This window comes from Dipodomys spectabilis, unplaced genomic scaffold, assembly GCF_019054845.1.
Source record: "Dipodomys spectabilis isolate Male_0828 unplaced genomic scaffold, ASM1905484v1 ptg000069l, whole genome shotgun sequence".
Lineage (NCBI taxonomy): Eukaryota > Metazoa > Chordata > Mammalia > Rodentia > Heteromyidae > Dipodomys > Dipodomys spectabilis.
In genome coordinates this window covers 684414-706438 of record NW_024870746.1, presented here as the reverse complement: position 1 = coordinate 706438, position 22025 = coordinate 684414, and the positions used below count along the sequence as shown (strand labels likewise).

General features: G+C 37.8%; 1 protein-coding gene across 1 annotated transcript in view; it reads left to right on the top strand.

The window, feature by feature from the left end:
- Positions 1 to 22025, top strand: part of Atf6 (activating transcription factor 6) — a 179272-nt gene that overhangs the window by 48816 nt on the left and 108431 nt on the right. The window contains exons 9-11 of the mRNA XM_042681408.1: positions 3161 to 3346; positions 4546 to 4637; positions 20823 to 20954. Of these exons, the coding sequence (XP_042537342.1) occupies positions 3161 to 3346; positions 4546 to 4637; positions 20823 to 20954 (410 nt within the window). The remainder of the gene's footprint in view (positions 1 to 3160; positions 3347 to 4545; positions 4638 to 20822; positions 20955 to 22025) is intronic.

Here is a 22025-nt window from a genome sequence, read left to right as displayed (position 1 = left end):
TTTTTTTTTAAATAAGTTTTTTATTGTGAAAATACTAAACAGGATGTTACAGTTACATGGGCAAGGTAATGAGTGTATTTCTTATCCAGCATTGTTGCCTCCTTTTTTGTTTTTCCCCTACCATCCAGTCCCTCCCACCTCCTCAACTACTCCTCCCTCCACCCCCCCCTCCCCCAAATTGTAAAGTTTGTTTTTCGACATAGCATCTTGTACATCACATTATTGTAATGGGAAACTCATTTCTTCAGTAACAGCAAAGAATAATGTCTCGTACATGGGCTTACTTTACTTATAAAACAGGGAATTATAATACAGTGTTTATCCATTGATAAAGCTTTTAAAATTTGAAGAAAAAATGTGAGTACTTTTGGAACTTTGACTTCTAAATTGATCCAGCCCTTGAAAGGAACTTACCCTTTTGTGAAAATTTTCCTTTTACATAAATCTTTCTTGCATTCAAATAAATGTTTGCTTAATAAGTAAAACCGCACATTTAATAGTGCAATGGCACTAACAGGAGAGTATTATGCAGCTGTGGAGGTTTTTCTTCTGTTCTTTTTTCTTGTTCCAAGGTATAACTTGGTGGGAGCGATGTCAGAAGGCAGGATGCTCAGAAGCAGGAACTGGCCAGCTGTTGGCTCATTTTAGTCTATGTTAAATCATCTGCTAGGCCTATAGGGGAGATGTGGGCCAGAGCATTGATTTTATGTTTACATATTGCTAACAGGAGATTAAGCTTCCAGATACAAGCATTTCTACAGGTCTCTGTTTTCAGACAGGCACATAATTAAAGTAACCCCATGGTTCACTGAGATTAGAGTTTTACAGTGTGATCCAGGACTATCTGGTATAAAAAGTAGTGTGCAGCTGGGTACTGATGGCTCATACCTGTAATCCTAGTTACTTAAGAGGCTGAGATCTGAGGGCTGACATTTGAAGCGAGCTCAACAGAAAAGTCAGTGAGCTAATATCTCTGATTAAAACCACCCCCAAACTGGAAGTGGAGGTATGGCTCAAGTGGTATAGCACTAGCCTTGAGCAAAAGACTTAAGGGACAGTGTCTTGGCGTGCGCGCGCACGCGCGCGCACACACACACACACACACACACACACACACACACACACACACAAAAGAAAATTACGTTGTGTTAGTACCACTGTGTTTGGAGTCAATGTTGGCCTCTCTTTTTCATAGTAGATTCAGTGATAAAGTTTACTTTAAGAAATCTTGAAGACTATAGTAACTTCAACAAGCTTCAACTAATGAAATATACTACAAAATATGAAGATAATGAATATAATATGTTGCCATTTTGTTGTACATCAGGTATCAAAAAGAATTATAGACCAATCCACCAACACCAAACACTGTAAAGTGTATATATTTATGTGACCTAGGAAGTATAGATTTTTAACTATTTTATGTTTAGATAGCTGAAGATACCTTGCTGAGATATAGAGATATAAAGTTGGAGTGCCTCCCCCCCTTTTTGACTCCTGAGACTTTCATATATTTGTATACTCTTTACCTTCTGTTTTTATTGGTAATACTGAGTATTTTCAGAATTGTTATAATAGATTTTCATCTGGAAAAATGAAGAATATTTGACTACAGGTAGTTTCCAATTTTTTGGTATGAGGCATGTGTATTGACAGCCTTTGAAACTTTAATGCTGTATAATGTGCAGGTGCTTTTATTGTTTATAGAAATGCCTAATCCTTGTTTGAAATTTATTAAATGGTGTGCCATCTGTAAACCTACCCAAATTCTGTAGCTTAATTAGTCTTTAAAGTAAGGTTGCCTTTTTATCTAACTTTTAGTACAAACTCTTCCATCTGGGAACTTCTTTTATGTTTTTTCAGTACTTTGTGTACTTCCATCCTCTACTATTACTTATGGATACTGGCATTTTCAATAACAGTGAAGGTAGGGCTAGGAATGTGGCTTAGTGGTTGAGTGCTTGTAAAGCTCTAGATAGAGGAAGAGGTGTTTGATTTGCACATACTAGATTAGTGATAGTGATTCTATGAGCAAACATGGTCTTATAAGTAATGGTATGTGTGGTTCTGGAGCATAGTCAGGTAAATTAGGGCCAAAGAGGCTGATCAAAGGTGCCAATATAGTTGGTACTCTGAATCCATGGGTTTTTGCATTTATAGACTCAACCAACTGAGACAGTACAAATTACATTTGTACTGTATATGTCTAGACTTTTTTCCTTGCTGTCATTCCCTAAGCCATATGGTGTATGTAATTATTTATATAGCATTTATTTTATTTTTATTTTTTCCCCCTGAGGCATGGTCTCACTATGTAGCCCAGGCTAGTCTCAAACAGCCCTTCTACCTCTGCCTTTCTAGTACTGTGATTACAAGCATGTGCCACCAGTAGTTTGGAGATGACTTACAGTATATGGAAGGAGGAGAGTAGATACCAATTTATAGAAACCAATTTATACAAGAGACTTGATCATTTGCAAAGTTAGGCATCTGTGGGGATCTTACAAATATATATATATATAATACATATATACCTATACATTGTATACGTTATATATGTATGTATATTGTATATACATATATATGTATACATATGTATATAAACATGTATAAACACACACGTGTGTGTATATATATGTTATTATATGAATATATATGTATGTATAAAGGTACTTTCTGAGGGAGTTTCTAGTGGGAATATTAGATGATCAATAAATAAGCCTCTTCTGGATACCAGTGGCTTATACCAGTAATACTAGCTATATAGGATGCTAAGACTAGAGGGATCATAGTTCAAAGCTAGACTGGGCAGAGTCTGTGAGACTCACTCTCCAATTAACTAGCAAAAGTTAGGACTAGAGGTGTGTCAGGCATCATCAAGCAAGCCAAGCTCCAGTCCAGATTCTGAGTTCAAGCCCCAGTTCTCTCAATAAATAAGTAAATAAGCAAATGTCAGAAACAAAAGAAATTAAATATTTAAATTTTAGAAAATCTTATTTAATCATTTTGTTTACTTAGTTTGAGCAGTATGTCCTAAAATTTGTTTTAAAATAACCTATCACGTATATAAATGAACAAGGAATAATTGTAGAAATCATTCTGATCTACTTTAATCAAACTCTAAAGCCAGAATATTTAGATTCGCTATAACTTTTTGTAGATGGCTGTACTAAGGAGACAGCAACGGATGATAAAAAACAGAGAGTCTGCTTGTCAATCTCGCAAGAAGAAGAAGGAATACATGCTGGGGTTAGAGGCAAGGTTAAAGGCTGCCCTCTCAGAGAACGAGCAGCTGAAGAAGGAGAATGGGTCACTGAAGCGGCAGCTGGATGAAGTTGTATTGGAGGTGAGTGTTACTGCTCCAGCTGGCAGAGATAGGTTCAAAAAATTTTTTTTGCCTGATAGAAAATTGATAAAGTTATGAATTGTGTGAAACAATGGAGTTAAGAAAATGAGAATAGCATTACTTCAAAAACATTGTAGTGAAGGAAAAATGTTTGAAAGATAATCTTCTGAAGATTTTTTTTTCCCATGGTGCTGGGCCTCATACATGCTAGGCAAGTACTCTAACATTTAGCTATATCCTCAGCCGAAAGGTGACTATTTTGAATTGTACCTCCCAATCTATGAACAAAAGTTGTCCTCTCTTCTTGGATTTCTTTTTTTCTTTTCTTTCCTCCCCTTCTTTTTCCCTTTCTCCATCCCCTTCTTCTTCCCTTTCTCCTTCCACTTCCCTTTCTCCTTTCCTTTCTCTTTCCCCTTCCCCTTCTCCTTCCCCTTCTCTTTCTCCTTTCTGTCTTCTTTCTTTTTTCCCTTCTCCTTTCTTTTTCCCTTCCCCTTCCCCTTTCTTTTTCCCTTCTCCTTCCCTTTCTCCTTCTCCTTTCCTTTCTCCTTCCCTTCTCTTTTCCCTACCCTTTCCCCTTCTCCTTCCCCTTTCTCTTCCCTTCTCTTTCCCCTCCCCTTTCTTCCTTCTTTCCTTTTGCTAGCAGCTTTTAAACTCAGTCCAGTTTGCTTGCTCAGAAGGTACTCTGCCATTTGAGCCATGAATCCAGCCCAGCTTTTTGCTAGGTAATTGGAGATGGTATCTCTCAGATTATTCTGTCCCTTGTCTGGCCTTAAACTAAGATCCTCCAGATTTCAGCATCCTAAGTAGTTAGAATTATAAGTATGAGACATTGGTGCCCAGCTATTTTGTTTTTTTCCTAATTCCTTATTACTTCAGTACTCTCTTTTCTGACTGAATGACTTTAAAGAAAAACACAATAATGCTGAATGAAAATATTTACTTAAAAAATCGTTCTTTCTGTCCGTAGGCAGCTATGTTTTGTTATATACTTTCTTTTCTATTTCTTTCCTTTTCTCTCTGGAAAATAGAAGACTCTAGTGTTTTAAAAAGTACTATTTCCTCAGCTTGGAGTTTTCTTTATTTTAGAAAAGGCATTTGTATAATTGGTAAAGAAGAAAAGAAACCTATCATAGGTGTTGCTTTTTGTAAGATTGATGTGTTATTTAATTGAATTTCTTATGGTCATTTCTTTTTTCTAGAACCAGAGACTTAAAGTCCCTAGTCCAAAACGAAGAGCTGTTTGTGTGATGATTGTATTGGCATTTATAGTACTGAACTATAGACCCATGAGGTAAGTGAATAGGTATTTGTTTTAGATACTAATGCTAAAACTTTTTTTTTTTTGGGTCCAATTGTGGGGTCTGAACTCTGAGCTGGGCACTGTCCCTCAGCTCTTCAGCTCAAGGCTAGCGCTCTAACACTTGAGCCACAGCACCACTTCCGGCTTTTTTTTTCTGCTTATGTGGTGCTGAGGAATTGAACCCAGTGCATGTGAGGCAAGCACTCTACCACTGAGCCAACTTCCCAGCTAATGCTAAAACTTTAAATACTCATTCCTCACTCTAGCTACAAACAAGAAGGAAACTGACTTGTTTTGCACAAAGTCAGGATCCTAGATCTATGAAGAGATTTTTCCTTCAGCAGGAAAGAGATGTATGAAAGGATGACTGTGGTATAATATGATGAGTATAGTAATGGCAATCTGAACAGAACATTGAAAGACTGTAAAGCGGAGTATTAATTTCTTAATGTGACAATTCATGTCAGATTGGTAGTTTTTTGTTGAATGATTGAGTGATAAGGGAAATCCCCAAGGAGGAAATGGAAACTTAAAAGTGGGATACCTGGCTGCTAGGTAGAAAGAACAAGAACAGTGTTTCAAATTGGGAGAACAGTATGTTTAGAAGCACCATTATAAAATGACATGGTATTTTCAGAAAAAAAAAACTGGAAAAATTCAGTATATCTTATACATAGAAAGTGTCTGCCTGAGGCTAGAATGTATATATGGTCCAGGCTATATATATATATAGCCTATGCTATTTTGTACAGTGATGCATCCCTGTGTTTTTAGGTAGTGGTTAACAAAATCAGCTTTGTATAAATGAAGATGACTGTGAGGGTTATGTTGAGAATGGACTAGACTGGGGAGAAACCATTGACAGAGACATTTGAAGACCCTTGACACTTAATAGATGAAAGTCCTATTTGGACTGTGGTTGTCAAGGATCAGCTATCTCAGGGTACATCTCTGGTGTAGTCTCTGGGATTTGTTATTAGTATGATATAGGATATGAGGAAGATAAAAGAGAAATTAGAAAACAATTCCAAATTTCTATCTTGATGGACTCAGTGGTCATACTGTTATCTAAGGTAGCAAACATAAACATGGCTAGTTTTACAATGAAAGACAGTGGTATTTATTTTTAGTTTGGCAACTTCATGACACTGATTGGATAACTGTGATTACCATTGTAGAGAGACAAATGGACACAGTTATAGTGGAGTGGATGAGGTTATCCAAGGAGAACAAGTAGAGAAAAGAGATTACTGAGAATCTGGAAACATCAGCATGATTAGTAAATACTCACAAAAAGATACTTGTCCCTGTTAGGGACAGAATAAGAAAATGATTTTTTGAAGCCAGAGTGAAGAGGATTTGCAGAAGTTCTTGGAAAATCATGTGCTCTGAGAGCTAGGGAGAGTCTGAAGGTGTGACTTATGGATGCCTAGCAAGCATAAACTCATACCTTGAGTTCGAACCCTAGTGTCACTACTACTAATTTTGTCGGATTTCAATACATGTGTGCAATGTGTAATGATCAGGTTAGGATAAGTGGTGTAGAATAATCTCTGTCACATGGTAGTAACTTAATAAGCATTTGTAGTGCTAATGAATAACTCTTCATCTCTGATGAATAGTTATGTCTTTAGTTAGTTTTGTTTCTCTTTAAAAATTATGGGGGAGGTGGGGGTGGGAAATGATTGTAGGAGAAAAACAGAGGAGGGGATAACAATGCTCGATAAGAAGTGTACTCATTACCTTACTCATGTAACTGTAACCCCTCTGTATAGCAACTTTACAATAAAATTAAGTTAAAAATTTTTATAATCTTGACAAAAATCCTATTGTTTGTGTTGCTATAAAACCACTTCCATGTATTAAGTATGCATCTAGTAATTTATTCACAACTAACCCTCTTGCCATCCTCTTCATATATTTACTAATTTTAATTGCTACTTTTGGACCTTTATGTACACCATTTCCCCCACATCAGGACAGTGAAGAATAGCCCCAAACTCAAATAGCTCAGGGGATTTAAAGGCAAGAACTACAGAGGCCACTCACAGGTGGTCAAGTCCCATATTTTAGCATATATGCTGAGCAAGCAAGCATAACACAGAAACAGGACATCAGTGGTTAGCCTTGCAGACTGTTGGACCTATTTTTACTCACTTTTCAAGTTTCAGTAAATGTCAGATCACAGTCTTGTTCCATTCCCAGGGTCTGTACCTGGGATTTGTTTGTCCCAGTTAAATTTCCTCCTCCTTTGGTCTAATTAATTAGTACCCTATTGTTTAATTTTGACCCAGTTCCAACAACACATGCTAGACAAAACCTTCTACCACTGCATCCCTAGCCCACAGAAGTAGTAGTCTTGTGTACTTACAAGTAGGGGCTCTCCTGTTTCTCAACAAAGCTCATACAAATGAGGGCATCTAAGCTCACACTTTGTAGCAAATCTACCCCTGCAGAAGATTCATACCTTCACCCTCCTATGCTCTTGAGCTATTCCCCAGTGCCATCAGTGAGACTGAATTAAATTTACTCCCTTCCCCTGCCCCCTCCTCACTAGCATTAATTCCACAGTGCTTGGCCCATTTGGTGTGTGCATACCCAAGCTAGAATTAGGATATTTGCTGTCTCCATTTTTTTTTGTTTTTTTCTTCTTCTAACTTTCAGTCTTCAACAAAGTTCCATGTATTTTACTTAATAAATCTTTCCCAAATCGATTCTTTCCTTTTCATCACCATACACTCAGCCCTCACAGAGACTCTGATCATTCGTTGCTCAAATAAACTAGTAGTAAGCGACTGGTTTTCTTCTCTGCTTTAATCTTGTGTCCCTCAAATCCTACCACTCCACATCTGCCAGGAACACTGGTTTAGAACTCCAGCTCAATGGTGTATTTCTGAGCTTGAAGCCGTTCTGTCCATTGGCATGGGCATAGACTTGCCTCGTCATCTTGCCTCTGCTTACTCTTTCTGGATTAGTTCCCCAAGTGTGCTTGGGAGACCCCGGAAGGCCCACCAACTCACTCATCATAACTCTGTGACATTGGGTGCCTTCATACACCATTCTTTTTTTTTTTTTTTGGGTCTGGTCGTGGGGCCTGAACTCTGGGCTTGGGCGCTGTCCCTCAGCTCTTCAGCTCAAGGCTAGCGCTCTACCACTTGAGCCACAGCGCCACTTCTGGCTTTTTTCTTTTTGCTTATGTGGTGCTGAGGAATCGAACTCAGGGCCTCAGGCAAGGCAAGCGCTCTACCACTGAGCCACCTTCCCAGCCCCTCATACACCATTCTTAAACTGGAACACTTTCCTTTTGTCAATCAAGTTTTCAGTTTTATGATTTGAAGACCCTCACTGATACTCCTTTTGGGGGTTATGCTTGGATTTGAACTAAACGTTTTTCATTTGCTTGGTTGGAACTGTACCACTTGCGCCATGGCACTAGCCCTTTCTATGCTTTAGTTATTTTTCAAGTAGAGTCTTGAATTTTTGCCTAGGGGAGTCCTCTTAGAGCAATCCTTCTTTCTAAGGCCTCCTAAGTAGCAGGGGCCATAAGTACATACTGCCAGAACTACTTGTTGAAATGGGAATCTCACTAACCTTTTGTCTAGGATGGCCTTGAACTGTAATCCTTCTAATCTCTACCTTTTGAGTAGTTAGGATTTCAGTTATGAGCCACCATTCTGGCCTTATTCACTGATATTTTTGGTATATTTTTAGTCAGCTGCTTTTCATCAGCTATGTAATTTGTCATGGATATTTTCTTTTACTTATTGAAGTTTTGCTTCATACTGTTGTTAGATTTTTTTTAATACATCTTGGCTGTGAAATCCCAGATCATGTTGATTTACTGATTTTGTTCTATAGAGATAATTTAGTTCATCCTCAGTTATATACATTATTCTTTTCTCATTGCTGTAAAATTGTGCACTTTTAGTTCCTCACATTTGATCTAAGGCTTCCTTATAAGCACTTTTTGAGTCAATTTGGATGAAAAAAGACTGAACATAGATTAAGAAGCATTATATTCATAAACTGCTTGTTGAATGACAACTCCTTTGTACAACTACTTAAAGATAATAATAATAAAAAGACTGAAAAAAAGTCTTCAGCGATGCCTGGTGGCATTGGTAGCTCACACCTGTAATCCTGTCTACTTAGGAGACTGGAATCTGAGTTCACAATTCAAAGGCAACATGGGAAGAAAAGCCCAGGAGACTCTTTTATCATCAATTAACCACCAAAGAACTGAAAGTGGAGGTGTGGCTCAAGTGATAGAGTGCCAACCTTGAGCAAAAAAGCTGAAGGAGAGCATTGTGACCATGAGTTCAAGCCTCAGTACCAGCAAAAATAAACAGACAAACAAATAAATACAACGAAATAAAATAGTAAGAAACAAAGATTGTCACAATAGAGGGGGAAAAGCAAAAATCAAGATTATCTTGTTTATAAGAGAAATGCTGAAGCCATGAGGATATCCAAAAGTTGTAGCCTTAACAAATTTCCAAGACTAACATGTGAACCGCTTTCATTATTAGTTCAACTAAGAGAAATCAATACCACTATAGCATCATAAAAAAAGAAAAGCCAGCTGACACCTACCTATGTATTCTGGCAGCATGAATCGGAGAGTTTGTTGTGTGTGCATGTGTGCTGGTCCTGGGGCTTGAACTCAGAGCCTGGGCACTATCTCAGAGCTTCTTTTGCTCAAGGCTAATGCTCTATGACTTGAGTCACAACTCCATTTCCAGCTTTTTTTTTTTTTTTTGGGTGGTTTATTGGAGATAAGAGTCTCACAGGGCTGGGAAGGTGGCTCAGTGGTAGAGTGCTTGCCTTGCATGCATGAGGCCCTGGGTTCGATTCCTCAGCACCACATAAGCAAAAAGAAAAAAAGCCGGAAGTGGCACTGTGGCTCAAGTGGTAGAGCACTAGCCTTGAGCTGAAGAGCTGAGGAACAGCGCCCAGGCCCAGAGTTCAGGCCCCACGACTGGACCCCCCCCAAAAAAAACAAAAACAAAAAAACAAAAAAAAAAGATTCTCACAGACTTTTCTGCCTTGTCTAGCTTTGAACCACAATTGTCAGATCTCAGCCTCCTAAGTAGCTACGATTAAGGGCATGAACCGCCTGGTGCCTGGCTAAGAAATTTGTCTTTCTTCCCCTCCCTCCCTCCCTCCCTCCCTCCCTTCCTCCCTTCCTTCCTTCCTTCCTTCCTTGCCCTGGGGCTTGAAATCAGGGCCTGGGTACTGTCACTGAGCTTCTTTTGCTCAAAGCTCCACTCTATCACTTGAGCCACAGTGCCACTTCAGGCTTTTTCTGTTTATATGGTACTGAGGAATGGAACCCAGGGCTTCATGTATGTTAGGCAAGCACTCTACCACTAAGCCAGATTCCCAGCTCAAGAAATTTGTTTTTAAACATTTCCTAATCTGTTTAGTGTTAAAAAGCTACTCTGTGTTGATTTTGTATTTCTTTCTGTATATTAGCCTCTATAGAAATTATAAAAACATCCATTAAATTAGAAGACAATGTAAAGAAGGAAAGTTGTATTCTATCTATAGACAGATACCTCTATATTTAAATTTGTCCTGTGAACTTCAGAATTTTCACAGACCTTTGTTTTGAATAGGATAAGAACCACAGCATATGTGATGGAACTTCTGTCACATAGGATACTTTTTTAGAAAAAATTATCTTTAGTTGTACAAAGGAATTGCCATTCAACAAAGCAGTTTATGAATACAATGTATCTTGATCAGTGCCACTCCTTTCATTATTTTCCTCCATTCCTCTCAACTCTATCCTTCCTTCAATGTTGTAGGATATGCATTGAATTTTATGACTACATTCTACATAGGCACTTTTTATGAGCCCCATTTCCATTTCAAAAGTTATTATAGTCCTCTTTTTATGCAAATAGTAAACTAACATCCAAGGAGGCCTTTTTTTTTTTTTTTTTTTGTGCCAGTCTTGGGGCTTGAACTCAGAATCTGGGCACTGTTTCTGAACTTTTAGCCATAGCTCCATTTCCAGCTTTTTGCCTGGGTGGGCTTTGAACTGCCATCCTCAGATCTCAGCCTCTGGAGTAGCTAGGATTCTTACAGGTGTGAGTCACTATCTCCGAGCTCCAAGTAGGCTTTAAGTATGCTGTATTATTAAAAAAATATTAACAAGTGTTGGAAGTTGAGGGTGCTTTTTTAGCTTGTTTTAGGTTAGGAGAAGTGCCTTCACTAGGTCTGGAGTCTGTGTATATACTTGGAGACATCAGCCATGGATGAGGAAGAATGAACCATATCACTAAAGGGCCAGCTGCTATGTGGTTTTCTTATGAGACTGCTTTAAGGAAGAGGTAACCACAGAGAATATGGCATTGAGTTTGAGTTGTCTGGAAGTGGTTAGACATAAAATGTCTCTGTCTCAGAATTCTCTTAAGTTTGTTAGCTTTTTTTTTAATTTACAGGAAGAATTCTAGCTTATTATCCTAAGATGAGATTGTCCCTAAATCTGGTTCCAATTTTTTTCTCTATTCACTTGTGCACATTTCGCTGTATGATATCATTATTGGCTGCAGGTTAAAAGTGACTATATCACTTACATGTCAGAATTCTAACCACCAAATATACAAGGTTTTTGTTCAGCCAGACTTTTAAAGGAAATCTAATTCTAATTCTTGGCTACAAGTACTTTCCACATTTATCAAAATGACACATAAGCTGAAGAAATACATTTAAGTACCAGGTGTTAGTGAAATAGGGATTGCAGGGAGGTAAGCAGAGCCAAGGCCAGACCTTTTCCAAGACAGTTTAATTTATTCATGTTCATCAAAAATGTCTGTATAGAGTAATTGGTTCTCTCTTATAGCCCCTGTAAATGTTCTAAACAATAGCTCCTTAAAGGAATGCAACCAAGTGCAGAGCTCAGTTTTGAGAGCATGGAAAACTACTGAAGATTTGCTATTGTTTGAGCTGTCATGTGTATTGTATACAGAGAGGTTTCTAAAAATGTCACAATAATTTTATCACATGTTACTTGCTTACCTGTCCCCCAACCTACTAATTCAGTTATTATAGTGAAATGTAAAGCATTTGAAATTGGAAACCTACATTTCTTGCTAATTTCTCCTTTATCATGAGTAAGTCACTAGTGTCCTTTTCAAACCTAGAAGCAGATAATGTGAGGGTAACTTCTGCTTTCTATCTTGCCAGAGAAGATTAGTGAGAAACTAGTCCAAATGAGAAAGGTACTGTCAGAGTTAAGTTGAATACTTGGATATTTTCTTCAGACCACACATCTTAGTCAGCATAAAACAATGACCAGTGAATGGGTGGTTTGTCTAAAAATAGATGTCTTAATTGCCACTTGTAGTATTTAGTGATCTATGTAGAATCATGCTTTGAAAACTTTCCAAAACATACATAATAAGGAATAAACAGCTCAACTTTGTAGAAAGTGAAAGTCTAACCTAATATTAAGGAAGTATAGGATAATTTTGAGGCTTTTAAATGTCTGAATACACTCCTCCCCACATTGTTGATTTCTTTGTCAGTTTGTGTTATTTTGTCTCCAGATTTGAGTTGTCTTGTCATCTCAGTAAGCAATGGTTTCTAATTGTGTTTTTGCTAATGTCAGTATGATTGTGGGTAGGTACTATAACTTTTTGTTACTAAGTTTTCTGAATATAAATGGGCATTAATATGTCCAAAGTCAATTTATCATAATCTATAACTTTTTTTTTTTGTCGGCCATGGGGCTTGAACTCTGGGCCTGGGCACTGTCCCTCAGCTCTTCAGCTCAAGGCGAGTGCTCTACCACTTGAGCTACAGCGCCACTTCCGGTTTTCTGGTGGTTTATTGGAGATAGGAGTCTCACGGTCTCTCCTGCCTGGGCTGGCTTTGAACCGCGATTCTCAGATCTCAGCCTCCTGAGTAGCTAGGATTACAGGCGTGAGCCACCAGCGCCCCGGCTCATAATCTATAACTTTTAAGGAGCTAGAATTAGGGAGTGCACAGATAATCTGAATCTTTTATAAGACTTTCTGTCTTAGCCCTTCTATTAGAATTCTCATTAAAGCAGCATTACTCACTTTCATTTTTCCTTCCATCATATTTTTTCTTTGTAAGGTAAGAAATGAGAGAAATGGAAATAAACAGTTGTAGGAAAAGAAGATGCATTAAAAACTCAAAGCAGTTGTAGGAAAAGAAGATGCATTAAAAACTCAAAGATTATTAGTTCTGGAATAATCTAGGCTAACCATATGTTCATATCACCTGTGACTGGTTGTAAAGGTAGCTAGTGTTCTTTGTTTATTGTATTATTTATCAAGCACTTATGCACCAAGTACTAGTCTGATCAAACTATGTGAATTCACTGATTCCTCTAGTGCTATAAGATAGGTATTTTTATCCTCATTTTATAGGGGAAAATGAAGGCCTAGCTATTATGTAGAAGATCTAACATTCACAGTTTGTCTTTGGAACTTGTTTTTAACTATTAAAAGAACAGTAGCCACTCAAAGATAGAAAAAGAAGTTGATCTTTATAGAGATATTAGGACTATATCCTGTAACTCTGCCCATTCTCTCATTTACACACACACACACACACACACACACACACACACACACACACACACACACACACGGACTATATCCTGTAACTCTGCCCATTCTCTCATTTACACACACACACACACACACACACACACACACACACACACTTGTTCTGTCATGGGCTATGAACTCCAGTCCTGGTAGGACTATATCCTGTAACTCTGCCCATTCTCTCATTTACACACACACACACACACACACACACACACACACACACACACACACACACACACACACACACACACTTGTTCTGTCATGGGCTATGAACTCCAGTCCTGGTTGCTGTCCCTGTGCTCTTTTAAAGGCTAGGGCTCTACCACTTTGAATCACAGCTCCACTTACAGTTTTCTGGTGGTTAATTGGGGAGCCTCACAGATTTTCCTGCCCAGGCTGGCTTTGAACTGCAGTCCTCAGATTTCAGCCTCCTAAGTAGTTTAGATTATAGGCATGAGCCTCTGGCACCCAGCAAAAATATTTATTTTATGAGTTGGCTGTGATATAAGTTTGACAGAAAAAGAGATTGTAATCAAATTAATATTTCTATTTTTTGACATTTAGAATCACAGAGTACCTATCTCAAAAGAGAGACAAGACACAGTTGTTCATATACAAACTTTTTATATTAAACATTAACTCATTGATGTTAGCAACCCAATAAATGTAGTGGTTATCACTTACCTTACCATTACAAAGCTTAAACTCTTTTATTTTTTGGGGGTGGGGGGGGCCGGTTGTAGTACCTGAACTCTGGGCCTGGGCGCTGTCCCTCAGCTCTTCAGCTCAAGGCTAACACTCTACCACTTGAGCCACAGCGCCACTTCGGCTTTTTTTTTCTGCTTATGTGGTGCTAAGGAATCGAACCCAGGGTCTCAGGCATGCAAGGCAAGTGATCTACCACTGAGCCACCTTCCCAGCCCAAGATGACTTAAATTTATTTATTTTTTTTTTTTTTAAATTTTATTTTATTTTATTTGAGAACATACTGTACAGAGGGGTTACAATTACATGGGCAGGATAATGCATACATTTCTTACCAAGCATTGCATCCTCCTCCTTTGTTTACCCTTCACCTCCCTTCCCAGCCTCCCCCCTCCCTCCCACCCAATCATACCCCCCCCCCCCCCCCACCGACATTGTAAAGCTGGTTTTGACATGACATTTTGTACTTCTCATTGTTGCAACAGGTCCACCTGAATCCTTAAACGACTTGTTTGTCCCCGTCTCCTCCACATGTTATACTGACATCAAATATAGTGAAAGCAGGGGTTACACTGTGGGGGAGGGACACACAAAGCAACAAAGAAATAATCTTATAAATGCATTAGAAACACATGCATGAAAGAAACAAAAACATTAAAATACATATTTGAGGTTTTGTTTTCCTAACATCACATTATCTGACTTTTTCCGCTTGACTCATACCTATACTAGATATGCAAATAAGGGAAACCATGGGACCTATGTTTCTTTGGGCCTGGCTTACTTCACTTAATATAATTTTTTCCAAGCCTTTCCATTTCCTAACAAATGGGGCAATGTCATTCTTTCTGATGGAGGCATAGAATTCCATTGTGTATATATACCACATCTTCTTGATCCATTCATCTACTGAGGGGCATCTGGGTTGGTTCCATGTCTTAGCTATGGTAAATAATGCTGCAATAAACATAGTTGTGCTGGTAGCTTTAGTGTGGCCTTGTTTGTGATCATTTGGGTAAATGCCCAAAAGTGGGATTGCTGGGTCGTTGGGGAGCTCTATGTGGAGTCTTTTGAGGAACCTCCATACTGCTTTCCAAAGTGGTTGAACAAGTTTACATTCCCACCAACAATGAAGTAAGGTTCCTTTCTGTCCACATCCCCTCCAGCATCTGTTGTTGTTAGAGTTCTTGATTTTTGCTGTTCTAACTGGAGTGAGGTGATATCTCAATGTTGTTTTGATTTGCATTTCTTTTATGGCTAGGGATGTTGAACATTTCTTCATGTGTCTATTGGCCATCCTTCTTTCTTCTTCAGAGAAGCTTCTCTTTAAGTCTTTCGCCCACTTACTTATTGGGCAGTTGTTTCTTTGAGGATTTGTTGTTGGGTGGTTTAATTTTTTGAGTTCCAAGTATATTTTAGATATGAGACCCTTGTCCGTTGTATGGCTAGTAAAGATCTTCTCCCAGTCCGTGGGCTTTCTATTGATCTTGCTAGCTATGAAGATGACTTAAATTTAAAATCCACCTATTTGTACCTTAAGAAGACAGGTTTGCAAGGGGTACCCTTAGAGCTGTGCCATTTTATGTTCAGCTACTTGTTTTGTTTTTTGTTTTTTTTTTTTTTTGATCAGTCGTGGGGCTTGAACTCTGGGCTTGGATGCTGTCCCTGAGCTCTTCAGCTCAAGACTAGCGCCCTATCCCTTGAGCCACAGTGCCACTCCCTATGTTCAGCTACTTGATAGGAAGATTTGAATATCTGAAATCATATCTTAAGGGTTAAGTGACTTCATAAATAATCTAAAACAGTTGTTAGTAGGATTTACTAAGTGAAAAAGTAAAGTGGCAATTCATACAATATTACTTCCAGACTTTGAAATTGAAATCATTTGTGTTTTAGTAATACAGGCTTTCCCAGCTCATTGGCTCATGACATGAGCAAGGTTTTTGCTATAATGATTTTTTTTGTTGGTCATGGGGCTTGAACTCTGGGCCTGGGCACTGTCCCTCAGCTCTTCAGCTCAGAGCTAGCACTCTACCACTCGAGCCACAGCACTACATCCGGTTTTCTGGTGGTTATTGAGATAAGAGTCTCATGGACTTTTCCTGCCTGGGCTGGCTTTGAACTGTGATCCTCAGATCTCAGCCTCCTGAGTAGCTAGGATTACAGGTGTGAGCCACTGGCACTGGGCTGCTATAATGATTTTGTGGCTTAAAACTGTTGTGACACTTGTAGAGTAGCATGTTTCTGATCATGGAGACATAAGTCAGAGAGGCTTCTGTTTTCTTAATTTTTTTTAGTTTATGTATAAATATTTGTCATAACCTGATTTAAGTGTATTATAAAGAGTTTAATTAGATTGTCAATATTCTGAACTAAAAAGTCATTGCTTGCATAACCATTTTACTATCTCTGTGACCAAGTAACTGCATGCTCTTTCCAGAATTAACAACAACAAAACCCCATTTGTATGGCACAAAACATTTCAGGCTAAGAATCTAAAGTTCATATCAACCATAATTTTCTCATACCCTTTTGTACATTTAGCCCTTACAAGGACTGCCAAATTCCTCTCTTCATATTTGTAGTGTTACATAACTGAATCTGGGCAGTAAAATGAAGTTCTTATAAGACTTTTTAATATTAATAAAAAAGGAAAATGTTAATCTGCAGTTATTTACATGGTTAAATTAGTTCCTGTAGATTGTTTTACAGAATTCGAGTATTTATAGTTTTTGAAAAGAAGCTGAAATGGATTGACAGCTTGTCTAGACAAAATCTGCAGGGAATGGAGGCCAAACAACAATAAAAAAGCCAACATGTGAGAAACTTTGAGATTATTAACTAAGTTTCTTAACATTCTCATCACATTTTCAAAATGGATTCTGGGCCAATAATACATTATTATCTGGGTAGATAATACGATTGAAACTGAAGGCTATGTAGAATCTGAGTTTTTCCTTATCACTGATTCGTTTTGTCAGTTATGCATAGTATACATGATGGGAGAGTGACATTTGTGATGTCCATTGAATGAAGTCTGAGCTCAGGCTAAAAAGGGATAAGTGTAGCAGTGGGCTGAGGAGATGTCATTATAGGGTCAAAATCATTTCCAATATTGACAGTTGGAAAATAGTGGTCACTACCAGTCGATATCAAAACTGCATTTTGAAAGTGTAGCTAAGGGTTGGGAATGTGGCTTAGCAGTAGAATCCTTGCCTTGCATGCGTGAAGCCATGGGTTCAGTTCCTCAGTACCACATATACAGAAAAAGCCCAAAGTGGTGCTGTAGATCAGGTAGTAGAGTGCTAGCTTTGAGCAAAAGAAGCTCAAGGAAAGTGCCAAGGCCCAGAGTTCAAGCCCTAGGACTGGCCAAAAAAAAAAAAAGTGTTTATAGCGCAGTCTGGTTACAGATAAAAGAGATTAAAAAGATCATTAACTTGCCCATACCTTGTGAATAGAAACAGAAGTTTTTAGAGTGATAGTGAAATCATTGAAAGAACAATAATCAGTACAAGTTTTTTTTTGTTTTTTTTTAAACTTTAAATCACTGATCATTCTATGGTACTTTAATTAGTAAACATCCACAAACTACAAATCACTCCTTTGGAACCTCTGAGTTCCTCCTTTTTATCTACCCAGACTGTTTCCACGCTACCCACAGGCAGGTACCACTACTTTCACATTATTTGTTGAAATGCAGTCTCATTAACATTTTTCCCCCCTGGGCTGAATTTGAACCTCTACACTCACTTCCATGTATCCGGGATTATAGGTACTAGCACCATTCCCCTTCCCAAATGTAGCATTAACTTTTCAAAAAGAAAGAAGGTAGATCATCCCATTAGACTAGGGAATGTAATATTAATCATAGGGAAGATTCTGACATAGAGAGGAGTATGGTCAGAGTGTGAACTAAAATCAAGAACAAAGTATACCAAGTTTTGTTTCTTTTATTGAATAACTTCCTACACTTAGTGATAGCATGATAGGCAAGGCCATCTATAATTTAAGCTTGCATTTATCCTATATCTAAGAAGGTCCCATTCTGTGCTTCCAGGTAAAATGTTCACTGATATACCCCTCCTGCTTTACTTGTAGGTCCTTAAACAAAACATGCTCTCTTATGTGCATGTGCTTTTTCAGATAACACTTCTATTTACATGAAATGCCTTTCCTTACTTTTGCTCATTTACTGCTTTGCATTTAAGATTATCTCACAATCCTCTTTGTAAAGATCACATGCCCTCGTCTATTTTATTCCAAAGCATTATTTACACCTCTGTTGTACAACTCTGCTAGCTTTTATATATGTCAGTACACATAAACACACACATATATAGTAACTCAGTTTTTTTATATTTGAGTTTTTAGCACACAGGTAGTTCTTGGAATATAGTAGGTATTTAGTACATGTTTGTTAAACAAGTCAATCAGTCATTTTGGGAAATGTGGTCCACAGCAGTGCTGTGATGGTGTTCCAGTTCTGAATAAAAGTCCTGACTTCATGAGTTGTAGAACATTTGATTATACCAAAATGTAGAAGTGATACAGAAATTCATTTCTGGTTAAATAGGATAAACTCTTAGTAAAATAGGGTAATAGATTTCCTTCTAGCCATTGGAAAGGTTCAGGGAATGCTTCTATACATAGCTGGCATGTTAGTATATTGAGATCTTACTAATAGAATGGAAGGGTTAGTAGGTTTTGTTGAATGAACTGAGATCTGTCAACTTAAGGGAAAGTTCTTAACTTTGCTTTTGTTTACAGTGTAAATAGAATTCATTAGTAGAATTTTTGGTAGCACACACAGGAAAGAATTAGAAAGTAAACATTTTATAAAGGCTCAAAAAGAAAAACAAGATTATAGTTATCACAGTCATTTGGTTTTCCTCTAGTTGGTATTTCTCACTTTTTCTTAGACCACATTGGTCTAAATCTTCCTGAGTTTTGTTAGATATTCCACTAGGCCTCTTAACATTATTTGTAGCAAGGCTTATATTGCATTCTGTTTGAAATAGACAGTTGTAAGAAGATGTAGCCTGAAGTGTAGCAAAATTAGATTTCGTACAATGGTTGTAATTTAGCGGTACACCTGTAAAGAGTTTAGAGTATGTCAAGTACCAGAACATATCATATGTGGGATTCATTTGGTTAACAGGGATTTCCAGTGCTAAAGACTTGAGGAGAGGGCTGGGAATGTGGCTTAGTGAGAGAGTGCTTGCCTTGAACAAAAAAGAAGCTCAGGAACAGTGCCCAGGCCCTGAGTTGAAGCCCCAGGACTGGCAAAAAAAAAAAAAAAAAAAAGGGAAAAAAAAAGAGGAGGATGGGAAATATGAAATCAGGAAAATAATTAGAATGGTATATCTGTTTCATTGTTTTTCCAAATTTGGATATAAACTACTGTACCCTAAAAGAGTTCCTGTCCTTTTAGACCCTTAACTGCCCTTTTTGTCTTCCTTGCTCTCTCTTTCACTTCATCCACTAAAGAGAATCCTTTAGCTTCCCCAGGGAGTGTCCCCAATTTCAAGATTTTTTTTTTGGGGGGGGTCTGGTTGTGGGCTTGAACTCTCGGCCTGGGCTCTTCAGCTCAAGGCTAGCGCTCTACCACTTGAGCCACAGCGCCACTTCTGGCTTTTTTTTTTCCTGCTTATGTGGTGCTAAGGAATCGAACCCAGGGCCTCGAGCATGCAAGGCAAGTGCTCTACCACTGAGCCCCCTTCCCAGCCCCAATTTCAAGATTTTGACTAGTGTAAAGTATGTTTGTTGCTTCATAAAATAAAGCATACACATGAAATGTTTTTGATGAGGCAAGTTTCTAAGCACACAACTAATGAGTTTACAGTGATAAATACCATTGCAGTATTCTCTATCGACCTATCTATCTACCTGTCTAGCTGTCTATCTAGCTGTCTGTCTGTCTGTTAGTCTTCTATTTAACTATATTGTCTGTCAAGATATCAGGGAGGATGGGGAGAAATGTGAGGATAGAAATTTTTACATGCAAATAAAAATAGAGTAATTTAAAAAATATTTTTTAGCTTGATAGCCTGCCTCCTGTAATTGTGATAGGCTAATAATGAATTTGAATGTTGAAAGAAAATAATTCCTATTTCATTTGAATAGTTAAACATATCAATTTTCAGTATCTAGGAATCTGAGTATAAATATTTTAATAAGTATATTGTATACATTTCTACTTTGCATATATGTGTTAGTCATCTTTCTGTTACTATACTAGATACTGAGATAAATTAACTTAAAAAGAGGAATGATTTACCTTGGCTCATGATTTAAGAGGTTTCAGTCATGTTGTGCAGAACATCATCATGGAAGCATAGAGACCTGTTACTTCATGGTGGGTAGAAAGTGTGAGAGGAAGAGAAGGGGTGGGAGTCCCCAAATCCCCTTCATGGACATGGCCCAGTGACCTAACATCCTTGTACTAGGTCATCCTACTTGGTTCTATCTCCTGAAGCTTTTGCCACCTCCCAGTAGTACCACAGGCAAGGGTGGGGGAGTCGGGGGATTGGGGAGGGGCCAAGCTTTCTACATACAGCCTTTGGAGGATGTTTAAAAGTCAAACTTATGTAATTTATGTAATGTAAGTATAAGGTTTTTAAAGCATGTGGTATACTGCTTTTGTCTAAACATTATAATAAGGTACTTTCTAAGTTTATAAAAAATTTTTTCAAAATTGCTTTTGATGTGTACAGGTTATCAGACTTAAAGTATTTATACACATTTGCTTCTATGCCTGATATTTTTGGTATATGTATGAATTGACAAAGAAAGGAAGTCTGATTTGTTTTAGGGTTACATGTAGCCTGGATACATGTGATTTTTGTCTCAACAGTTGCTTCATTTTTTTTTTTTCTTTCAGCATGCTAGAACAGGATTCTAGAAGGATGAACCCTAGTGTCAACCCTGCAAATCAAAGGAGGCATCTTTTAGGATTTTCTTCTAAAGAATCACAAGACACATCAGATGGTATCATCCAGAAAAGCAGCTACAGGTTGGATGGCATATTGGTCATACTGACTTAATGAAACAAACAGAATTCTATGTAATTGTCAGCTTTACAGCTAAATTGTTGATATACAGGTTTGCCTATTGCAACACATGAATTATTGAGGCCATTAATAAATTTTATTTTTGAGATTAACGTTAAAGTAAATTTACTTTTGAAATGTTTTTCAGTTTTAGAATTCTTGTTGAGATGTGATCATGAAAGTCTTAGTTTTTGTGCATTAATATACACACATATTGAAACACATATAGCATCTTCAGCTATTTCAGTAATTTTATCTATCATTTGTATTTACATTTATCTAAAACTTACTAGTGGAAAATTTGTGGCAAGATATGATATAGTGGGATAATATGGTTAAATCTATAGTCATTAGGTAAGATTATTTGTACTGATTTGTTGTGTTTTTTTTTCCTTCTGGATTCCTTTCTCAATATAACTTAAAAACTGACTTGTTAAATTTCCATTTTACTTGTTGATAGCAAAATAGATAGGATAATACAGCTCTTATATTGTGCTAACTAGAAGAAAGTACTCTTTTTTTTTTTTTTTTTTGTCGGTCATGGGGCTAGAACTCTGGGCTTGGGTGTAATCCCTCAGCACTTCAGCTCAAGGTGAGCACGCTACCACTTGAGCCATAGCGCCACTTCCTAGAAGAAAGTAATAGTGGGGATTTTTGAAAAACTTTTCTCTGAGGAACCATATAAATTGTCTAAGCCTTGAATGTGTGATCATCCTACCCCAGCTTCCTTGCTTGCATTAATTAATGCAGGCTTTATTAGTTCTTTGAAGGTTTGATAAAATTCAGAAGTGAAACAAACTATGACTATCTAATCCTGGTTTTTCTTCTTTGAGGAGACTTTTTCCCTCTGAGTGATACTGGAGTTTGAACTCCAGTCTTCACTGTTTGCTAGGTAGGTGCTCTTTACTTCGGAGCCATATTTCTAGCCTTCTGTTTTGCTGGTTACTTTTGAGATAGGTCTAGCCTCATGATGGCAATTCACCTATGTCAAATTTCCTAACAGTTTATCTATGTTAGTAACTAGGGTGACAGGT